The sequence below is a fragment of the Bubalus bubalis genome, chromosome X (genome assembly GCF_019923935.1).
Source record: "Bubalus bubalis isolate 160015118507 breed Murrah chromosome X, NDDB_SH_1, whole genome shotgun sequence".
Taxonomy (NCBI): Eukaryota; Metazoa; Chordata; class Mammalia; order Artiodactyla; family Bovidae; genus Bubalus; species Bubalus bubalis.
In genome coordinates, this window is record NC_059181.1 from 85134699 (window position 1) to 85155856 (window position 21158).

General features: G+C 40.9%; 1 protein-coding gene across 1 annotated transcript in view; it reads left to right on the plus strand.

Annotated features, from left to right (window-relative positions):
* Nucleotides 1-21158, plus strand: part of GUCY2F (guanylate cyclase 2F, retinal) — a 96105-nt gene that overhangs the window by 23347 nt on the left and 51600 nt on the right. The window contains exons 3-6 of the mRNA XM_006071580.3: nucleotides 4229-4583; nucleotides 5952-6036; nucleotides 9860-9956; nucleotides 16834-16965. Coding sequence (XP_006071642.2) covers nucleotides 4229-4583; nucleotides 5952-6036; nucleotides 9860-9956; nucleotides 16834-16965 — 669 coding nt within the window. The remainder of the gene's footprint in view (nucleotides 1-4228; nucleotides 4584-5951; nucleotides 6037-9859; nucleotides 9957-16833; nucleotides 16966-21158) is intronic.

Here is a 21158-nt window from a genome sequence, read left to right on the forward strand (position 1 = left end):
GGAAGCATTTTGTGTCTTTTAAGCACAGTAAATCTGAACTGATAATAGTCAACTTAATGACAGCAAGAATCATTACACTGAACAAATTCAAATATCACTGCTCCTGACCCAGACCTTGATTTCCTGGACACAAGCTCCAGAAGGCCTAGGGTAGCTAAAATCACTGAAAGTCACTCAGTCGTGTCCAACTCTTTGCGACCCCATGGACTATACAGTCCATGGAATTCTCTAGGCCAGAATACTGGAGTGGGTAGCCTTTCCCTTCTCCAGGGGATCTTCTCAACCCGGGGATCGAACCCAGGTCTCCCGCATTGCAGGCAGATTACCAGCTGAGCCACAAGGGAAGACCAAAATATCTGAGTAACAATGAAAGATTAAATCTCAATTATCATTCATTTATTCACAGTTCATTCATTCTGATTCAGGTCTATACAGTAGTCAAAACCAATAGGCTGAGTGGTTTCACCATTCTGATCTGTGATATAACAAGGTCATCTGCCTGACAGTAGGTCCTGCTAATCCTGTCTTGCTTCTTTGGAACTATAGTCAGAAGCCAACACAGAGGGTTGTAAAGAGTGTTCTTACTTCCCTTGTCCCATCCTCTACTTTTTATTTTCCTCATTATGTGCAACAGCTGCAACTATAGAGCTTTTGCTACTAATGCTAACAGAGTATGCCTTTGGCTTATGGGAAGGGGCAGTTACCATTGTTGAAGGGCACAGCAGGTAAAATGGCAAAACCAGCTAGAACACAAATCTAAGCCCTCACAGCGAGAGTGGGTCATAGTGACAGCCCCTCTTTTGCAAATGAATGCTATTGCCACAGCTGTGTTCTTTCCCTTAGCTTCAAGTCCCCCTACCATACTTTTTGTGGCTCTTTGTGTGTGAGTATGTGCATGTGTGTGTATATGTGTGTGATATGTGGTGGAAGCTAGAGAATCCTGCAGGATAAGCTTCAGGTTTCATTCATCTTGGGGAGTTACTGTCAGTGAGTTTTAACAGGGATCAATCCGAGAGATCTGAGGGCAGCGAGGGCTGGTCAGCTGAAAACCCCATGGGATGGGTCAGCCTTGAGGTGAGGATATTGTTTTTAAGAGTTCAAATCTTTGCTTTTGGTGGTAGGTTAGATGCAGTCCCTTTCCCAGAAGGCTTTGTACCTTTCGAAACGGAATACTAGCATTCTCCCTGCTTTCAGGGACTTGCTGCCCTGTGGGTTTTTACTCATTTGTTTTACTAGTATTGATTTTATCCTCTACCTTCCAGCCTTCACTTATTGTCATAACCTACCCAAGCCCCAGGGAACAGGCAGACTCTTGCAGAAATCCTAAATACAATTAACTGGAGCATCTGAGAATGTCAGGAGGGAGAGTTAGTGCAGCCCCCTAAAGGGACCTCAGTGTGTGCTAGGCAACTAAGTGTGGATGCCTTAGTGGCAGCACATGTCATCCATTCACCATGCTTATTTCTATAGTGTGTGTTAAGGTAGGGTGGTGAAGGGGGATCATTGGAATAAAGCTCAGGAAATTGAGATGTTGATTTCTTCTCTGCTATTAGTTAGCTCTGTTGCTGGGGCAAGGTCTTTGGCCTGAACAACTGGAAGAATGGAGTGGCTTTTAACAAAAATGGGAAAGCCTTGTTGTAAATGGAGCACAAAGATTTGAGGTAAAGATCAGGAGCTTGATTTGGGAGAGATACCAAGTAAGCAGTTGACTGTATGAGTCTAGAATTTAGGAAACAGGTCTTAACTGGAAGTGTAAATCTGAGACTTATGGCATAGAGTGATATTTAAAGCCAGGAGAGCAGAAGAGATCACCAAGGGAGTTAGTTTAGATAGAGAAGACCAAGGACCAAGGACTGAACTGTAGGCACATCAATGATAGAAGATCAGAGGAATTAAGAAGAACCTATAAACAAGCCAAACAAAAAAGTCTGCAAGCTAAATTTGCTCCCTGAACTAGATCATGATTTGGGAAGTTTCACAGGAGTTCAGAACTAGAAGAGACCATAGACAATATGTATTTCAATCAAGAATGCTAAAATGAACAGAATCAACAGACTTGGGTTCTAGTCCTGATTTTATGCCTAGGTGAGTGACCATGACCCTTGCAGGACATTTGATCCTGTCCCAAATATCCACTAGAAATTTGGTCCACACCAAAATGTCCTTGATATTTGGTCATGACCAAAACATCTATCTACATTTGGTTCATAATACATTTGGTCCTTGCCAAATGGTCCTTGCTATTTGCAGGACCATATAGTCATGTTCAAAACAGCCATAAGACGTTTGGTCCATGCCAAAAGGTCCTTGATATTTGGTCTTCTCCAGAACCATTTGACATGGACAGAATATGCTCATAGACATTTTGGACAGGAACAAATGGTCCTGCAAATATCAAAGAGCTTTTGATGTGGACCAAAATCTTATGGCTGTTTTGCTGTTTGTTTGTTGTTTTAGTTACTAAGTCGTGTCTGACTCTTGGCAACCCCATGGACTGTAGCCAGCCAGGCTCCTCTGTCTATGGGATTTCCCAGGCAAGAATACTGGAGTGGGTTGCCATTTCTTTCTCCAGGGGATCTACCCGACCTAGGGATTGAACCCTAGGTTCAGTCTTTACCACTGAGCCACCTGGGAAGCCCATATGACTGTTTTGAACAGCAAACCAAATGTTTGCTAGTCGACCTTGACCAATCACTTAACTTCTTTGGACTCCTTTTCATATCTAGGAAGTAAGATAGACTGGATGACTCCATTCATGATTATGTATCCTCAATTTAGAGAGGAAGAAATTGAAGCCCAGAGAGGGGAATAGTGACTTGTGCAACATATGGCATTAGGAAAAGACCCACAGGCCAGTGTGTCTTCTTCTATACTGTTGGTCTTGAATCCTGTGTGAATATTAAAATTTCTGGGGAGCTTTTCATAATTCTGATTACTGGGTTCCTAACCTAAAGTGTTTCGTTTTGTTAGCTGGGTTGGGTTTGGCATCAGTATTTTTGACATTCCTTGGGTAATGCTAATGTGCAGCCAGGGTTGAAAACCCCCTGCTCTTCATTTTCAAGACATGACAGTGTTTTGCTAGCTGCTACACCTCTCTGCATCTTCATTTGTATTTCTAATAAAAAAAACTAATTCACTCAATTTTAAACCCTTTTATTCAGATGAAGATTGTTACAGGAGGATAGCTTTCTAGACTTTGTGAAACTGAAGCAGCAAGTATTGGCTTTTCCTGAAGCTCAGTAAAATGGCATGACCATAGCTTTCTTGAACTCCATCCTAGAAGTGAAATGTTATGAGAAACCATGAAGCCAGTGTTGGGGCAAGGCGGGTGGGGGGGATCATTCGCTCTTCTTATTCACCTTTTTGGAAAAAGGATACAAGGTTTGTTCCAAAAATAAACTTTCAAGGTTAATGAGTGAGGTATCAGACACAATAAACAAATGCTTTTTTAAAAAATCATATTTATGTAGGAGGAAGAATCATGTTGTTCACTGTAGCAGCCTTACTGCTTTACAATGGCTTCTCACCAAAGCTTTGCCACTTTGCACAGCAATAGATTATGGGGTTTCTTGATTAAAAGCCACCTTCGCCAAACACAACAACATTCGGCTCTGTATTTGTGGGTGTGTATGTGTCAATATGTATGTCTGCATGTGTACATGTGGGAGTACATGTTTAAAACTGTATTGTAGTGTTAACTTTCTCTGGAGTGCATGTATCTAAGAGAATAACCATTTTGAATAAAGTCGGGACAGAGACATGGACTATGGAGACACATTATTTACAGTCTTACCACATATACCAACCACTCTAGTAGTCCCAACCAAATGATTTTACTATGCATAATGCCCCAGTAATTAACCTGGTAAATTTCTTTTGAGTGCCTCTTGTCTATTTCATACTTTTTTTTTAGCCCCCTTATAACTCTAAATCACTTTCTTAGTTTAGAAGCATAAAAATATATTGTGTATGACTTGGTTTGCTCATAAAATTGTCATATTTGATATATTTAAAGATGTGAAGGCCTGGGGGAGAAAAACAGAAAAAATCAGGGGAGAAACCAACCAAGTCCTGAGAAACAATTGTTTTGTTTTTTCCCCCCCCCGGGTCTTCATAGCTCACCTCCACTCAGACGTGCAGCCCATAATAATGAACACAGGCTTGGAATATACTCTGAGATTGCTCTAGGGCAACTAGGGCTCAAGATAATTGTAATTTTTAAAAATAGGTTTCGCCGTTGTTTGGAACCATCTACAATTCAATTTACTTTATCGCACAAGCCATGAATAATGCTATGAAAGAAAATGGATGGGCTAGTGCTGCCAGCCTGGTTCAGCATTCCAGAAACATGCAGTTCTATGGATTCAACCAGTTGATAAGGACAGATTCAAATGGAAATGGAATTTCAGAATATGTAATCCTGGACACCAACTGGAAAGAATGGGAACTCCATAGTACCTACACTGTGGACATGGAAACGGAGCTGCTACGATTCGGAGAGACCCCTATTCACTTTCCTGGTGGCAGGCCCCCTCGAGCAGATGCACAATGCTGGTTTGCAGATGGGAAGATCTGCCAAGGAGGTAAGGAATGGAAAATCACAGGTAGTCAATTTGGCTCAGCTTGGGTTACAGGGAACCTGTTTATGGGAAGGCATGTTTTAATGTTGGGACACTACAGAATCAATCATTTGCAGTCAGGTGACGTAAACAGCTTGGAACTCTATGTAGTTAATTTAAAATAATAAGGACAATGAGACTTTGCAGCCTTGAATAACCATCCACAATTTCAAAGCTGCTCGCAGTCATTTTTAAAAGGATTCCACTCCCAAAGAGATTTTTCTAGTAAGAGGAAGGCATGATGCTTTATCTTGGTCTTTTGTATGCTATGATCTGCAATTGTTTCCCTTGCTAGAAAATTTACCTGTCCTTCCCTTGATGTATCCAAATCCTGTCAATCAGTTTCCACCACGGAAATACAATTTCTCCACCCTCTCCTCTCTGAACTCCCATTTAACTAAAAGTCTGTACCTCACAGCTTAGTATAAAATTGCTCTCCAATTGTTTCTTGTGTATTGATTGTGTTTCTTCCTCCCAAATGGACTGCTCCTGGAGGGCAGGGACCAGAGCTAATAATTCTTATGCCCCACCCTCAACCACCCAACATGGTCGGCATCCCATAATACTGGCAGTTTGATTGACTGATGGAAACCCTCTGGTTTGTGGAAGTGGGGACACTCCATCAAATCTCCGAGAGCCAGAGGAGAAATTTGGAAGGATCTATATTATTCCTATGCAGGTATACCCCACACCTTTCTAAAACCAAATGCATCTATTTGAATTAGACTTCAACTTCTCTTTTGCTTTAGCACCTCACTACCTCTTCACTTGCATCATTTCCCTCTGAAATTGTAGTAATCCATCCAAACACTTAGCTTTTGCAGAGGACAATTTACATCCTAGTGAAAACAATAATTATCAAAACCAGGCTCAACCTTGAAGGACAAGTGCTACGTTTTTCATCTATAACTCACAAGGTCTGTGGGCTTGGGTGGATTAAAAAGATATTTTATTTTATGAAGGCAACATAATACCTTTCACAGGTGAGATAACATATTTATTCTCAAGAACTCTATCGCTGTTCAACTTAAATTAAGGTACTCAAAGTTTTCCATTCGTGAACTTTTTTCTCCAAAGAAACACCTGGGTCAGCCTTCATTCATGTGATTTGTTATTGTCAGAGTGGTGAGTAGTTTTGCTTCAGAACAGTGAAATTGCTTTCTGTGTTCATAAAGTCAACAAGACAGACTGTATTGGAAAAGAATAGAAATAAGTTAGGTAGATGTAGCTTGATTTTAGAGTCACCAGAAAGCATGAGGAGTCGCTCTGTGGTGCCCTTTATTTACAGCCTCTTTCTGATGCCATTCTTCCCCTTCCTTTTCCTCTCTGCAGGCATCAACCCTACCTTTGCTTTGATGGTCTGCCTTGCTTTGCTTATAGCCCTGCTGTCTATTAATGGATTTGCTTACTTTATAAGGTACTCTTTTTTTTTCTTTTTGTATATAAAACTACAAGCCCATAATAGCCTTGTTAATATTGATTTCCGGGAAGTCATGTTTCAGTACAATTGCCTCATTATATGACCCACTGATTTTCTTTTTTCCATAGTGATTTACCATCCCTACCGGCTCCATTTAGAGTGAAGTGTTTTCATGATGCCAAGAATAACTTCCTCAGCTGTGATTGTCAGTGTTGTTGCCTATGAGTTGATCTGGCTCTCAACAGTATTGTGAAATAAGAGAGCTAGTACTCTAGGGACTGCCTACCCCAATCTGTGCTCCCTTTTCCACTGGCACCCTCCGCAAGTGGTATGGACTGGGATATTTTAACAAGTTCAAAGAATTAGGCAAACTTTGGCTAGAATCTAAGATTTAGGAATAATGGCATAAATTCACAGGACTGTAAAGGGGATTAAATAAACCGAAGCCAATAGAGTACCTAGAACAATACCTGCCTCACGGTAGGTGCCCAAGAAATGGTAAATCTCAACTCCTTCTCAAGCACATGGACCTCTCCTGCTGATTGTTAGGAACCCAGAATCCTTGCTTTGAGAGTCATCACTTTTGCCCAGGGTATCCTATTGCAGATTTTTACTATCATTCTTGCTTGGACAAAATCTGTCCTAGCTAATCATCACCATCATCATTACCATCAGGTCTTTATCTTTCTTCTTCAGATACTTAAATTCATGACCAACTACTCTGATGAACTAATTCAGGATCAGGGATAAATGGCTTAAGCTGGCTTTATAATATGACACCCCTTTCTTATAATCTTCACACTTTAACAGTTGATTCCTCCCCACAGTAGGATGATTTTGGAAAAATTAAAAAAACCACAACTCTCCCATGTTACCCTTTCTACTTGGCAAGCCGCACCTTTGTAATCTCTTTGTAAGGGTGGTCCTAACAACAATATGACAAGAATTTGGTGGGGAATGGGGGTGGAGCTATTTGCACAAATTTCAAGGAAAAAAGTGTCTATAGAGTGTCTTAAGTATCTGTGTAAATTTGGACAAGACACTGTATTTCTCTTGGTCAGAATTTTCTCATTTGTATAATGAAAGAATTGGATTAGATGATCTTTAAGAGCCCTTCCAGTCTGATATTCTAACAAGTATGTAAAATCCTGGATTGAAACTGAGGGTGTTATTCCTAGTGTTTAGTATGTTAGCATCACTGTGAAAAACCACTATTATCCAGTCTCCGCAGTATTAGAGACTTGATAAAGCCAAACAAAGTTGTAGGTAGCTTATGAATTGTTAAAGGACACTGGGTAAAGATGATAGGTTAAAGTTTTTCTTTTGATTTCTGTGACGGTGACATACCCCTACTCAGAACAGAAATTTAATGTTTAGCTGCTGCCAAGGAATAAAGTATTTAATTAACATCATGAGCTACTTTAGTGAATATAAATACCCTCCAATCAAAATCTTCCTCCTCTAGAGAGATTTGAAAAGGAGTAGGCTGTAGCTCCCCAATGGCAAAAGATGCCATGGCAGGGTGGAAAATGGAGTCACTCAGCTGCTTATGTTATTTGACAACTGCCCCCCACCCCCAGCAAATGACTGATCTGACTGGTCTTTCCCATGAAATGGACTGTTCTTTGGGCTCAGAGGGAACCTGACCTGTAATTCTTAGGGAGGAAAGAAAAAAAGAAAAAAAAAGTCATGGAGGGGGGGATTTGTTTGGAGCTTGTAGGCTGAAGGGCAAAGAAGACTGGAGAGAGATGATTGGAGAGGGACATGATTAGAGAGGAAAATGATTGGAGAGGAAAATGAGTTTGAGACAATTGGTACTTCAAGTGGTCACAGAAAACTCAGAGACGGGAGAGAGGCACATCATTTCCCAGAGTCACTTGGGTCTTGGTTCTTCAGCTAACAAAGCACAAAAGATGCCCTCTCTTCACTGCCTTCCTCCCTCTCTCTGCCCACCACGGCTGCAATCAGAAGAGCTGAGCGGCTGATGAGTTTCGGTAATAGATGGTGATTACTTGCAGGAGAGTGGCTCTCTGTTCCTTCCTTTTCTCTGTGTTTTGATTGTTTAAGTTTTTTTTTTCTTTTCAAAAAGAAAGACGTGCAAAGAACCCAACCACCCCAAAACAAAGGATTCTTTGAACTCCTCCTTTCTCTCTACTCCGAACCAGATTGCCTCGCCTTTCTATAAAGCTCTCCCGTGCTTTGTAATACTAATGATGATAATGGTAATAATGAGCTCTTATACTTTCATAGTGCTTCATGCTTTTCAGAGCACTTTCACATATATTATCTCATTTGGTTTTCAAAACAACTCTATAAAGCGAGTAATGCAAGGACTATTATCCTGCTGAAGAGATGAGGACACTGGTGCATGAAGAGGTTAAATTATTTATCCAAGGTTATCTGGTTAATTAATGACAGAATCTGCACTGCATCTCAGATCTCTGGATTGGGGGGTCCAGTTTTCTTTCTACTAGAGTGTATTCTGTAGCATGATTATTTTTACAGGTGTGCCTGCCTTAAGACAATTCATTGCACATATGAAATAGATAAGTTAGGGAGTGATGCTTTACTTTGCCAAAAGATTCATGCGCTCTACCCAAGAATTCACTACAGGGCTCTTTTAATTTTCTCTGCAGGGCAGCAGCTCCCACAATGATAAGGGACATATTTGTTGGCAGACAATTAGAAACACATTAATTGTTTGTTTACAAATCAGTGGAATCGCTGAGAAAAACTGTCTAGGTTGTTGGTACGTAAAGCTACAGTGACACCTTAGACTTCTTAGAGAAACCTGACAAAGCATTTTTTTTTCTGACAAAGCATTTTGATTCCCCCCATTCTGGCTGTCTGCTTTAATACATTCCACAGGGTGACCATTAAAGGATTATGGAAAAAGTGAATCCAAACTAGCTATCAGAGTCCCCAAGATGAAACAGAACAAAACAACCACACGAACTAATCCCAAGATTCCCTCGAGATCCTCAGGTTGCCCAGTTAGCTCAGCTGAGGACCTACCTGACTGTGTGGGTAGACATCATAAACTTCTGTGTCTACTAATTGATTTGTTAGAAATAATTGCATTCACCACAAATTAATGGGCATGTTTGGAGAGAATCAGGTTTAAACTGTGTCTATGTAATGCTCCGACAAGAGACCAATTCAGTCAAAGGAAAAAAAAAAAAACAGTCAGCCCATTTGTTTGGAATCATGTAGACAAAGCAGCCAACTGATTGAATTTTTCCACTTTTCAACCTGTTGCTTTGGCAACTTTGCAAGACAAGTGGTCTTGTGGACAGGAATCTGGGCCCACAGCCAGACACCCAGGATTCAAGCTCCAGCTCTGCCTCAGGCAATGGTATCTCACACAATTTGCTTAATTTTGTTTTGTTTCTTTAATATTTTTTGTATTTGTAAAATTGAGATTAATGATTCTTGGCCCTGGTATCATTAGAATATATACTATGGCAAATGAGAAAAGGTGTTGTATTCTTTAAAAGTATTCAGAGGTGTTGTTTTGAATGTGCCCTTGATATGGAATCACTGTTTTAATAGTCTGAGATACCCATCCCTATGCAGCACCCTCCCTTCTGATACTTCTTTAATAGCATTTTCACTTTTCTCTTTCGGTCTTCATAATATTGAAAGTTATGAGGCCCAGACTTGCTCTCTCTCTTTGCTGTGGATACTGTGGTAAACATCCCTGTGTGTTTACTCTCTCAATTATCTTGTATATTTTTTTAACTTCTATCATAGGGCAAATTTACCCCCTGGTTTGCAAAATATCCAACCCCCGTGACCTCTGACTTTATGCTTGTTTCAGACATCGTATAAATAAAATCCAGTTGATTAAAGGACCCAACAGAATTCTACTGACTTTGGAGGATGTGACATTTATCAATCCCCACTTCGGCAGTAAGGTAAGGAACATCCCTTTCTCTTACTGTGTGGCCCCTGGTGGTATCCATAAGCCACAGGTGACTTTCAGGCACTTTGCATGTGGCTAGGCTGAATTGAAATGTGCTGTAAGAGTAAAATACATGTTGGATTTAGAGGATAGTACAGAAACATGTAAAGTATTTAATTCTAATATTTCAAAATATTAATTACATGTCAAAATGATAATACTTTGGATATATTGGGTTAAATAAAGCATATTACTATATTACTTGGAAGGAAAGCTATGACAAACCTGAACAGAGTGTTAAAAAGCAGAGAATCACTTTGCCGACAAAGGTCCAAATAGTCAAAGCTATGGTTTTTCCAGTAATGTACAGATGTGAGAGTTGGACCATAACGAAGGCTGAGTACCAAAGAACTGATTCTTTCAAATTGTGGTGCTGGAGAAGACTCTTGAGAGTCCCTTAGACTGTAAGGAGATCAAAACAGTTAATCTAGAGGAAATCAACCCTGAATACTCATTGGAAGGACTATTGCTAAAGCTTAAGCTGCAATACTTTGGCCACCTGATGCAAAGAGCCAACTCATTGGAAAAGACCCTGATGCTGGGAAAGATTGAGAGAAGGAGGAGAAGGGGGTGACAGAGGACGAGATGATTGGATGGCATCACCAACTCAATGGACATGAGTTTGAGCAAGCTCTGAGAGATAGTGAAGGACAGGGAAGCGTGGAGTGCTGCGTGGGGTCTCAAAGAGTCAGATATGACTGAGCAACCAACTCAACAACAACATTACTGAAATTAATCTCATCTGTTTCTTTTTAGGTTTTTTAAATGTGACTACTAGAAAACTTAAAAGTACACATGTGGTTCATATTACATTTCTGTTGGATAGTGCTGGCTTAGAACAGTTTTGAGAAAGTGAAGTACTTTGAACAATAGGGTAGCAATGACTTTATATACATTTGTATATTGAGTACATTTGGACTCAACATGTGATTGCTAATTCCCCAAGGGCAGAGGTACATCTTTTGTTTTTAATGTCAGCATAGCACCTGATGTGGTGCTGATAGTGTAATAGGTGCTTTTAAAAGCTTGGTGGATCAATCAACTAGTGAAAGGGATTTAAGTGTCACAGGATGGTATTCTGATTGTGATTGTGTTGTATTGGCTATTTGCATTTAATGCCTGCTACTATGTCCTGGTCTTGGGCTAGGTTTTGTAAGAGATGGCACATAGTCCCTGCCTTCATGGAGATTACAGTCAGAGAGACAAGTTATACCATACAGAAGAGTCAGTAGATGCCATGTTGCACAAAGGACACCAGACATATGGTAGAACTTCAGAGGAGATAGATTACTGGAGGAAGACTTCTCAGAGACCCAGAACCAAATCTGGGTCTTAAGGAAGGATGGGCTTTGTCTAGGTCCCAGGTCACAAATTGGTAACCACTTTTGTTTGATCTTTATGGTTATAAAAATTGTAGCCAGAATTTTGGAATCATGAGGTTACACATAAAATCTTGGATTTCTGGGTATTCCTTACAAGTTGGAAGATCTATCAACTTTGGGTATCATTGTGGCAATTGGCTAGAACTCTGCAGTAGTTTGCCATTTTGGAAAAATTTATAAAAAGAGTGTCTGCCGTTTGGCACAGTTTCCATCGCTTTCCATTGTCTTCTGCTCAGCTTATTGGGGCTTCCCCGATGGCTCAGCGGGTAGAGTCCATCTGTGATGCAGGAGACACAGGAGGTGCGGGTTCAATCCCTGGGTCAGCAAGACCCCCTCGAGGAGGAAATGGCAACCCACTCCAGTATTCTTGCCTGGAGAATCCCATGGACAGAGGAGCCTCACAGACTATGGTCCATAGGGTCACAAAGAGTCAGACACGACTGAGCCATTAAGCATGCATGCACTCAGCTTATTTCATTAATTTATATTACCTGCCTGGCTCCTTCCTATAGACATCCTAGGCAGAGAAAACAGCATAAAAAAGAGTTTGGGAAAGAATGTGTAGGAAAGAGTTTTGTTGAATTTAGCTAGTAGTGGGAGAGTGTGCCTCTTTGTAGGGCTTCCCAGGTGGTGCTAGTGGTAAAGAACCCACCTGCCAAAGCAGGAGATCTAAGAGACACAAGTTTGATCCCTGGATTGGGAAGGAGGGCATGAAAACCCACTCTAGTATTCTTGCCTGGAGAATCTGATGGACAGAGGATCCTGGCAGGCTACAGTCCATGGGGTCACAAAGAGTCAGTCACTGAAGTGACTTAGCACATAAGCATGCACATGCCTCTTTGTGCTCAGTCTGTGTGGTTGAAATAAAGACAGTAGTCTTTGCAAATTCTAATATGGTGGTGGCATGGTGTCCGGAGAGGATGCAAACACCTCACATTGCCCCCATGTGCTGTTTTTGCTACACCAGCATACAAGATCTGAGAAATAATTATCTCTGTGACAGAACTGATCATTTGCTTAAATGCGACACTAAAAAGCATGCTTTAACTAGTTGTCTGGGTGAGAATGGATTTACAGGATAATACCTTGTGCATCTGGAATCAAATGAAATGTTCAGCTGTTTGCTTTAAGTCTCAATTACAATCCTAACCATTACGTGTGTAAATCACCGGATCCTTTTGTAAGGTTGACATCATGTTCCTGGAAATGTATTGCTGAATGCTAAAGTGATCACAGTGGCTGAAAGGTACATTCTATTCTTATGCCATCAAAGCATATTGATGTTAGTTCTAATTTTGAAGCCACTAAAGGGCCCTGGAACACATGTGGTGTAACTTGTCTAGATTTGTCATATTCAATATAGCTTGTAGGAAATTTCCCACCTCAATTACAAAGGGTAGATACTGAAGTACAAGCTCTAAACCAAGCCAACTAGATAACCTAGTACTAAGAGAACAAGGATTCAATTCTATGACAAAGTATTTTATCCTGAAACAGGTGGTCAATAATAAGAGCAGAGGGCTAGTAGTCATTGTCCAAATGAAGCAATATATAGTAAAGTTTTGGTCAAAGGAAATAAACCTATTTTAAAAATCCGTACTTATTTATTGGTCAGTAAGTTCAGTCGCTTAGTCATGTCTGACTCTTTGTGACTCCATGGACTGCAGTACTCCAGGCTTCCCTGCCCTTCACCAACTCCCATGAGCTTCCTCAAACTTGCGTCCATTGAGTCAGTGATGCCATCCAAGCATCTCATTCTCTGTCATCCCCTTCTCTTCCTGCCTTCAATTTTTCCCAGCATCAAAGTCTTTTCCAATGAGTCAGTTCTTTGCATCAGGTGGCCAAAGTATTGGAGCTTCAGCTTCAGCATCAGTCCTTCCAATGAATATTCAGGACTGATTTCCCTTAGGATTGACTGGTTTGATCTCCTTGTAGTCCAAGGAATTCTCAAGAGTCTTCTCCAACACCACAGTTCAAAAGCATCAATTCTTTGGCTCTCAGCTTTCTTATGGTCCAACTCTAACATCTGTACATGGTTATTTGAAAAACTGCAGCTTAGATTGGATAGACCTTTGTCAGTAAAGTAATATCTCTGCTTTTTAATATGCTGTCTAGGTTTGTCATAGCTTTTCTTTGAAGGAGCAAGCATCTTTTAATTTCATGGCTGCAGTCACCATCTGCACTGATTTTGGAGCCCCCCAAAATAAAGTCTGTCACTGTTTCCATTGTTTCCCCATCTATTTACCATGAAGTGATGGGACCAGATCCCATGATCTTTGTTTTTAGAATGTTGAGTTTTAAGCCAGCTTTTTCACTCTCCTCTTTCATTTTCATCAAGAGACTCTTTAATTCCTCTTTGCTTTCTGCCAAAAGGGTGTGTCATCTGCATATCTGAGGTTGTTGATATTTCTCCCGGCAGTCTTGATTCCAGCTTGTACTTCATCCAGCCTGGCCTTTCACATGAACTCTGCATATAAGTTAAGTAAGCAGGGTGACAATATACAGCCTTGACATACTCCTTTCCCAATTTGGAACCAGTCCATTGTTCCATGTTCATTTGACATTTGAAATGTCAAAATGACAATTCATGTCAATTGCCTAGACATTTTGGGCCTAAAGTATCAAAACAATAAACAATTTTGAACTGAATTATCCTTTCCTTTGTATAGGCCTTGCAGTGGTCCAGTAAATATAAAACCTCCTTCAACTATGCCTTCTTTCTTTCCTGTGCATGCGTTCATGCTCAGTCATGTCCAACTCTTTGCAACCCCGTGGACTATAGCCTGACAGGCTCCTCTGTCCATGGGATTTCCCAAGCAAGGGTACTGAAGTGGGTTGCCATTTCCTCTTCCAGGGGATCTTCCTGATCCAGGGATCAAACTTGCATCTCCTGGGTCCCCTGCATTGCAGGTGGATTCTTTACCATTGAGTCCCCTGGAAGCCCATTCTCTCTTTCCTGCTAAGACACAAAACATGTTTGGCTTTCATACTATTCCCCAGAAAACCACCATAAATAGCAGAATAGTGCTACCTCCAGATGAACAAAGTACCTAAGGTTTTAAAATCTTGTTCATGATAATAGATCTTTTCTTTCACTTGTGCATAAATTTTGACATAATGAGAGTTAAAACAATCATCATCACTTTTCACCATAGGCGTGATAAAAATGAATAGCAACAGAAATAGATAGCCTCAAAGGGAGTGTTCTTCTTCTTCTTGACTATATTGGTCCAGGTAGAAAGGGATGGCGTTACCATAGGAGAACATAGCTCTTAACCTCCACATCCTTTTTGGCACTTGGCTTGAATCAGGGGTTCTGATGGGAAAAGATGGGGAAGCATACATTTTCCTTAAATGTTGTGTAGTCACAAACTTGCAGCTGGCTGGGTCTAATTGGTCAAAGCCAAGTCAAGAATTCCATCCAAATGGAATGTCTGAAAATATAAACTCTTGGTGAATATAAAATCAATTCAGTCTAGAAAAATTGGCAGGTCAGGAGAAGTCAGGTCAGGAAAGGAAATTTTTAGAAGAAAGTGAAGCTGAAGTCCAAATGTATGTGGATTTTGGCAGATTCTCTTGCTTTCTCCTTTGACCTTTGTGAAGAGGTCTATAACTCAATATACTAATCTAAGTGTGCCTGCTGAGATAGGCAAATAAAGACTGAAAGAGAAGTAGATTCTTCTCTGGCCTTGCTCTCTTGAGGAGGGTTCAGGTTGATGCAAGGGTTATGTGAAGAGTCAAGTTTTCCATCTTGTCTGAATCTTGAGCTGTTGGGATTTCAACACATTAAGGGCTGGGTGTAGTTTACCATTGCCTTGGAGCTTTGTGATAGTCTTGTCTTGGTAGAATGAACTGATCTTGGGGCTAAATCAACTGGTAATTTTTAGTTTATCAAAGACTATTAAGGGCAGAGTATGTGACAGTACTTAAGATTAATTTTTATTGGCAAGCAAGAGTGAAACAAAGCATGATGTGGTAGAAAGAACACACAGGACCAGAAATATAACATCCACATTCTTCTTCCAGTCCCTAGGTCTCTGTTTCTTCACTATAAAATGAGAGTGTTGGAATTGGGAGTGGGGAATAGCCTAGACAATACCAAATGTGACTACTAAGTCTGCATTGCTGTAATTCTAAAAAGGCATATTTGGAGACATGGAGAAGAATATGAGGAACCTGTTGATTTATTGGGCTTCCCAGGTGGCACTAGTGGTAAAGAACCCGCCTACCAATGCAGGAGATGTAAGAGACAAGGGTTCAATCCCTGGGTCAGAAGATATTTCTTTTTTTTTTAAAGATATTTCTTCATATAAAATAATCTGCTGGTTCAGGTGAAAATATTAAGTTCAGTTGAAGATGTTCAATTTTAAAAGTTAACAAAGATTTCAGACAATCCTTCCTTTTGTCATTTAACTGCACTTCCTAGCCCTCTTTTATCAGACTTATGTGTGTGCTAAGTAGCATCAGTCGTGTCTGACTCTTTGTGATCCTATGGACTGTAGCCCACCAGACTTCTCTGTCCATGGGATTCTCCAGGCAAGAATACTGGAGTGGGTTGCCAAGCCCTCCTTCAGGGCATCTTCCCAACCCAGGGATTGAACCTGCATCTCTTACATCTCCTGTATTAGCAAGCAGGTTCTTTACCACTAGCACCATCTGGACTTATAAAGCATCAGACTTATAAATCATGGGTAGATGATCTACTCTCTACCATCTTATTGCTTTCTGAGATACCTTGTGTCATGAAGCTTGCCTGCATAGAAAAAGGATGTCATTCAAGATGGTATGGGCTTCCCAGGTGGTTCAGTGGTAAAGAATCTGCCTGCCAATGCAGGAGATGTGGGTTTGATCCCTGGGTTGGTAAGATCCCCTGGAGAAGGAAATGGCAACCCACTCCAGTATTTTTGCCTGGAAAATTCCATGGACAGAGGAACCTGGAAGCCTACAGTCCATGAGGTCACAAAGAGCTGGATATGACTGAGTGACTGAGCATGCATGCAGGATGGTGTAACATAAAGAGCTAGGCCTAATAGCCAGAAGGTGGGATTCTGTCCTAGTTCTGTGCCTGATTTTTACAAAATATTAGATTTTCATCTTTTTCTCATTTTTGTCTGTAAATGAGGGTGCCACACTGAATTATGACTGGTGTTCTTTCTTATCCCCCTGAATCACTCTAACTTCTCTAGGAGATGAAAATATCTGCAAAGCTTTGCCTTTCTTTTATGGCATATGGAGGTGAAACAAGAACCAATTCTAGCATAAAAAATGTTGGCAATAGGAAAAATTAATAAATGTCATGTTTATAGAGCTCAACTCAAAGAGTTACTTTCTTAGGAATAAAAAAAGAAAAAAATACCAGATAAACATAGTACCTATATCATAGCTGTGTGCTCCATCCTTAATCATGATAATTTTGTTCATAAACTTTCTTTCCTAATCCTTTCACAGAGAGGAAGTCACGCCAGTGTAAGTTTCCAGATCACGTCGGAGGTCCAGAGTGGAAGGTCCCCAAGACTCTCCTTTTCTTCAGGGAGTCTAACTCCAGCTACCTGTGAAAACTCCAACATAGCGATTTATGAGGTAGGATATCCAACAGCTATCTAATCTGCTGCCTTCTTGGGTTTTAAAACTAGGGAGTGACTTAGAACTTTCTTAGTCTCTGTGAAAAAATGTTGAGGCTTTGGTAAGTCTTTCCTTTTGGTAAGTTTTTTGTCCATTATCCCCTTACAGACTCATTCAGCTGACCATGATTTTCCTCGGCAACTAATCTACTTAATTTACAACTTCACTGATCTTTCCACACTGTTTATTTACTAGGAATGTGGAAAAAAGTCTGTGAGACTCAGACTTAACACTTAACCATGTCACTCATTCCAGAAGACATAGGTATAATAATAGAAGAAATAATTTCCTGAATGAACTGTTTGTGATGTGATGTCTAGAGATATGCTTTATATAGAGTAAGGGTTGGGACAAGCTCGTCTCTTCATATTCTGGTTCTTCTTCCTATACCTGTTATCCTCTGATATTATGGAAATCTTGTAAAAATTATTCATTTCTTTTCTTAGTCTGTACTGACTCTTGGAGTAACAGGTTACCTTCTGCTGTCTAAAATAGAAATCCTTTTTATTTCACTTACATTTCTGTCTTTCAAGCTTTGAAAGACCATATCCAACCCCTTGATCTAAAATACTGGCATTTGGTAACCAGAACAAATCTCGCATTGGTTGGAGAGATGAACTGTTTTTTCTCAGCAGGAAAGAGTTAATGTGAAAGTCATTCAGTTGTGTCCAACTCTTTGCGACCCCATGGACTATACAGTCCATATGGAATTCTCTAGGCCAGAATATGAGAGTGGGTAGCCTTTCCCTTCTCCAGGGGATCTTCCCAACCCAGGGATTGAACCCAGGTCTCCTCATTGCAGGCGGATTCTTTATCAGCTGAGCCACAAGGGAAGCCCAAGAACACTGGAGTGGGTAGCCTATCCCTTTTCCAGGGGATCTTCCTGACCCAGGAATCGAACCAGGGTCCTGCATTGCAGGTGGATTCTTTACCAACTGAGCTATCAGGGAAACCCAGGAAAGAGTTAAGCAGTGGATAAAAGGGAAACCAGACTGCCTTTCTGTCCCTCCAAAGTGAGGCCTTTCCAGTGTAGTTTCCTTGTTTTGTTTGAAGATACTCCCCAAAGCAGCAAACACTCGCAACTTTAATAGTAACTACAAAGAAAGTCCAAAACAGGTCAGAATGAATTTTTAGGTTCTCCATCATTGGATTATCCAAGTTGAATGCTTTCATCCATTTGACAAATAATTTATAGCTACTTAAAACACCAAGGTTAGTATGGTATATTTTTGCTCAGTTTACGGGAAGTGTGTTGACTTAAATTTGGAGCAGGAAACCTCTGGATCTTGCCTTGAACTTAATTTAATCAAAGGGGAGATCTGATTCAAATGTAAACTTGAGTTATTGGGGAATTAAAAATTCTACACTCTCAAAGACCAAAGACAAAGTAATCTCAAGTTAATCTTTTGAATGTCAAATGGAATGGGGCTGCTGGCTTTACAAATGTATTGACACCTCTGATTCTGAAGTAAATCTCAACACCTAAGGCAGTCTCTTGGTTTTTCATCTGTAAATTGAGGGGTTGAACTAAATTCTTAATCTTGGCTGCTCATTAGAATCTCTTGTGTGTACATGTGCTCAGTCGCTTCAGTCATGTCTGACTCTTTGCGACCCCATGGACTGTAGCCCACCAGACTCCTCTGTCCATGGGATTCTCCAGGCAGGAATACTGGAGTGGGTAGCCATCCCATTCTCCAGGGGATCTTTCGGACGCAGGGATGGAACCTGTGTGTCTTATGTCTCCTGCATTGGCAGGCAGGTTCTTTACCTCTAGTACCACCTGGGAAGCCCTGTGGGAAACAAAAAAATACCTATGAGGCTCCACCCCTAGTAACTCTGGTTCAGTTGGTTTGGGGTGGGCCCAGGCAGTGTTATTTTTTTTTTTTTTTAAGTTCCCCTGTATGTGCAGCCAGGGTTGAGAATTGCTGAACTGAGAGAAGATCTGGGGCCTCTTCTGGCTCAAATGTTCTATGATTCTCTGATTCTGCAGAAGAGTTTATGTGTTGAATTGTGGTATGTTTTATTTGGTGGAGCTGGAAGGTTTTAGTATAGAATGAAGAAGGAGAAAAAAATAAACATCTGTATATAATTGGTCTTTAAGAATCTGTCAGATATTTCCTCATTTTGGAAGGAGGCAGACAGTTGAGTTAGTTGCCATAATGACCATTGTTGGTCATTCAGATCATGGGTATTTCTGAACTGCATAGTCCATAGGGGAAGTTTATCTGCACAAAAGGAGGGTATTAGTGAGAATAATACCACACCACGAGGTCAGCATGCAAAGGAAGACAGCTGAAGCTAGAAAACTGTCTAGCTAGAGTTGAGGAGGACTTTGGGAAAGAGCAGAAGTCAATCAAATCAACAGACCAAACAAAGAGGTCCAGTATGCCTTCTGAAAGGGCCCTCTATTAGGCGTGTTTTAAAGAAGATTCATTATCTAGTTTCTATTTAAAGAGAATTTTCATAAGATTTTTTATTGGAATATATGGAAGCTCCAGACGATGTACCTGGAGAAGCAGATACCTGATAACAAAGGACAGGCTTCTCTAGGAGGTGCCTTTCTAGTCATTGTAATACACTGACACAGATTCACACATTGATGGGACACACGGGTGCATATCCTCCAGAACTGTACAGGAAACTCAGCCCTTATCTCAGAGATACACTCAGAGATGTAAAAGAAAAGCTAGCTAAGCAGGCTGCTTGGAGAAAGAGCTGTGAATGGCAGATGCAAAGGGAACATGTCAGGATCTGTTGATAGCCACTGTATAGGGAAGGGTGAGGCGAGCAGTAGTGCCACCCTGACACACTCAGAGAGAACCCACTGAACTGTTTCTTCCTCTTCATTCTCTGACTCCTTCCGCCTCTCCACTTCTCCCTGTGTTTTTCTCTTTGTCCCATTTCTGTCTCTCCCTCACACATCCTCCACATCCATCTCTCTTTCCCAGAGCCTTTTCTTCTATCTTCTCACCTTCTAGATCCCATGTAGCTCTCTCTCCACCCCTTTCCTTTCCACAGCCATCTTCTCTCTCATCACAGAATCAGATCATCAAAGCTGAAAAGGAGCTTAGAAATCATCTAAGTGGTCCAGCTCTATTGGTGTGGAAACTGAGACTCAGGCCAATGAGGTGACTACCCTAAGCATGCGTGCCTGCATGTTAAGTCACTTCAGTTGTGTCCGACTCTTTGCAACCCCATGGTCTGTGGCCTGCCAGGCTCCTTTGTCCATGGGATTCTCCAGGCAGGAGTAATGGAGCGGGTTGCCATGCCCTCCTCCAGGGGACCTTCCTGACCCAGGGATTGAACCTGTGTCTCTTATGTCTCCTGCTTTGGTAGGCAGGTTCTTTACCACTAGCACCACCTGGGAATCCCAGCTACCCTAAGGCCACCCTTGAATTTGAGACAAAGCCAGGTGTAGAACCTAGTTCTCTTGGCTCTTAGTTAATACAACATGGCCTTAACGCAAAATTTATGGACTTTAAAAACTTTAGTGGATAGAGTTTGATGTTTCTTCCTCTTAATTAAAAAATGAATGATGTGTGAAGTATTGATATTTTATCATTCTTTCTCTTAAAAGAACAAAACAAAACAAATGGTGCATGTGTGGTAAAAATAAAACCTGCCCATATCCTCCCTTTTCCTCATTATTAATAAAGTAGGACACACACAGACTCAATAAAATTTTGCTTATAAAGTTCATGAGAAGTCTTTAAATCTTAAAACAAACACACAAAGCCCCCAAACTAAAGAAAGCCCATGGGAAGAAAGAGCAACAAAGTGGGAGATGGAAGACCTTGCTTCTGTTACTACCTAGCCTTCTGACCTTGGGCCAGTCATTTAATCTCTTCAGGCTTTAATTTCTTTAACTATGAAGCTCTCAAATTTGGTGATTTGGCAGGAAAAAAGCTCTGCTTAGCTACTTATTAAAAGTTAATAAGCAAGAGAGACAGCTAAGCCATGTCTGTAATAGGGCTGATTCCAGGAGGAAGGTAACAGGCACTGGCTATAGGCTGAGTCAGAGCTGCCAGTACTGATGCTCAGGTTGTACACTGCACAAGAGGGCCACATCTAAGAGGGTACTATTCGCATTGTAGACATGTACTAACTTAAATGAGAGTGGTGCAGGAGTGAGCAGAGAGATTCTGGCCTCC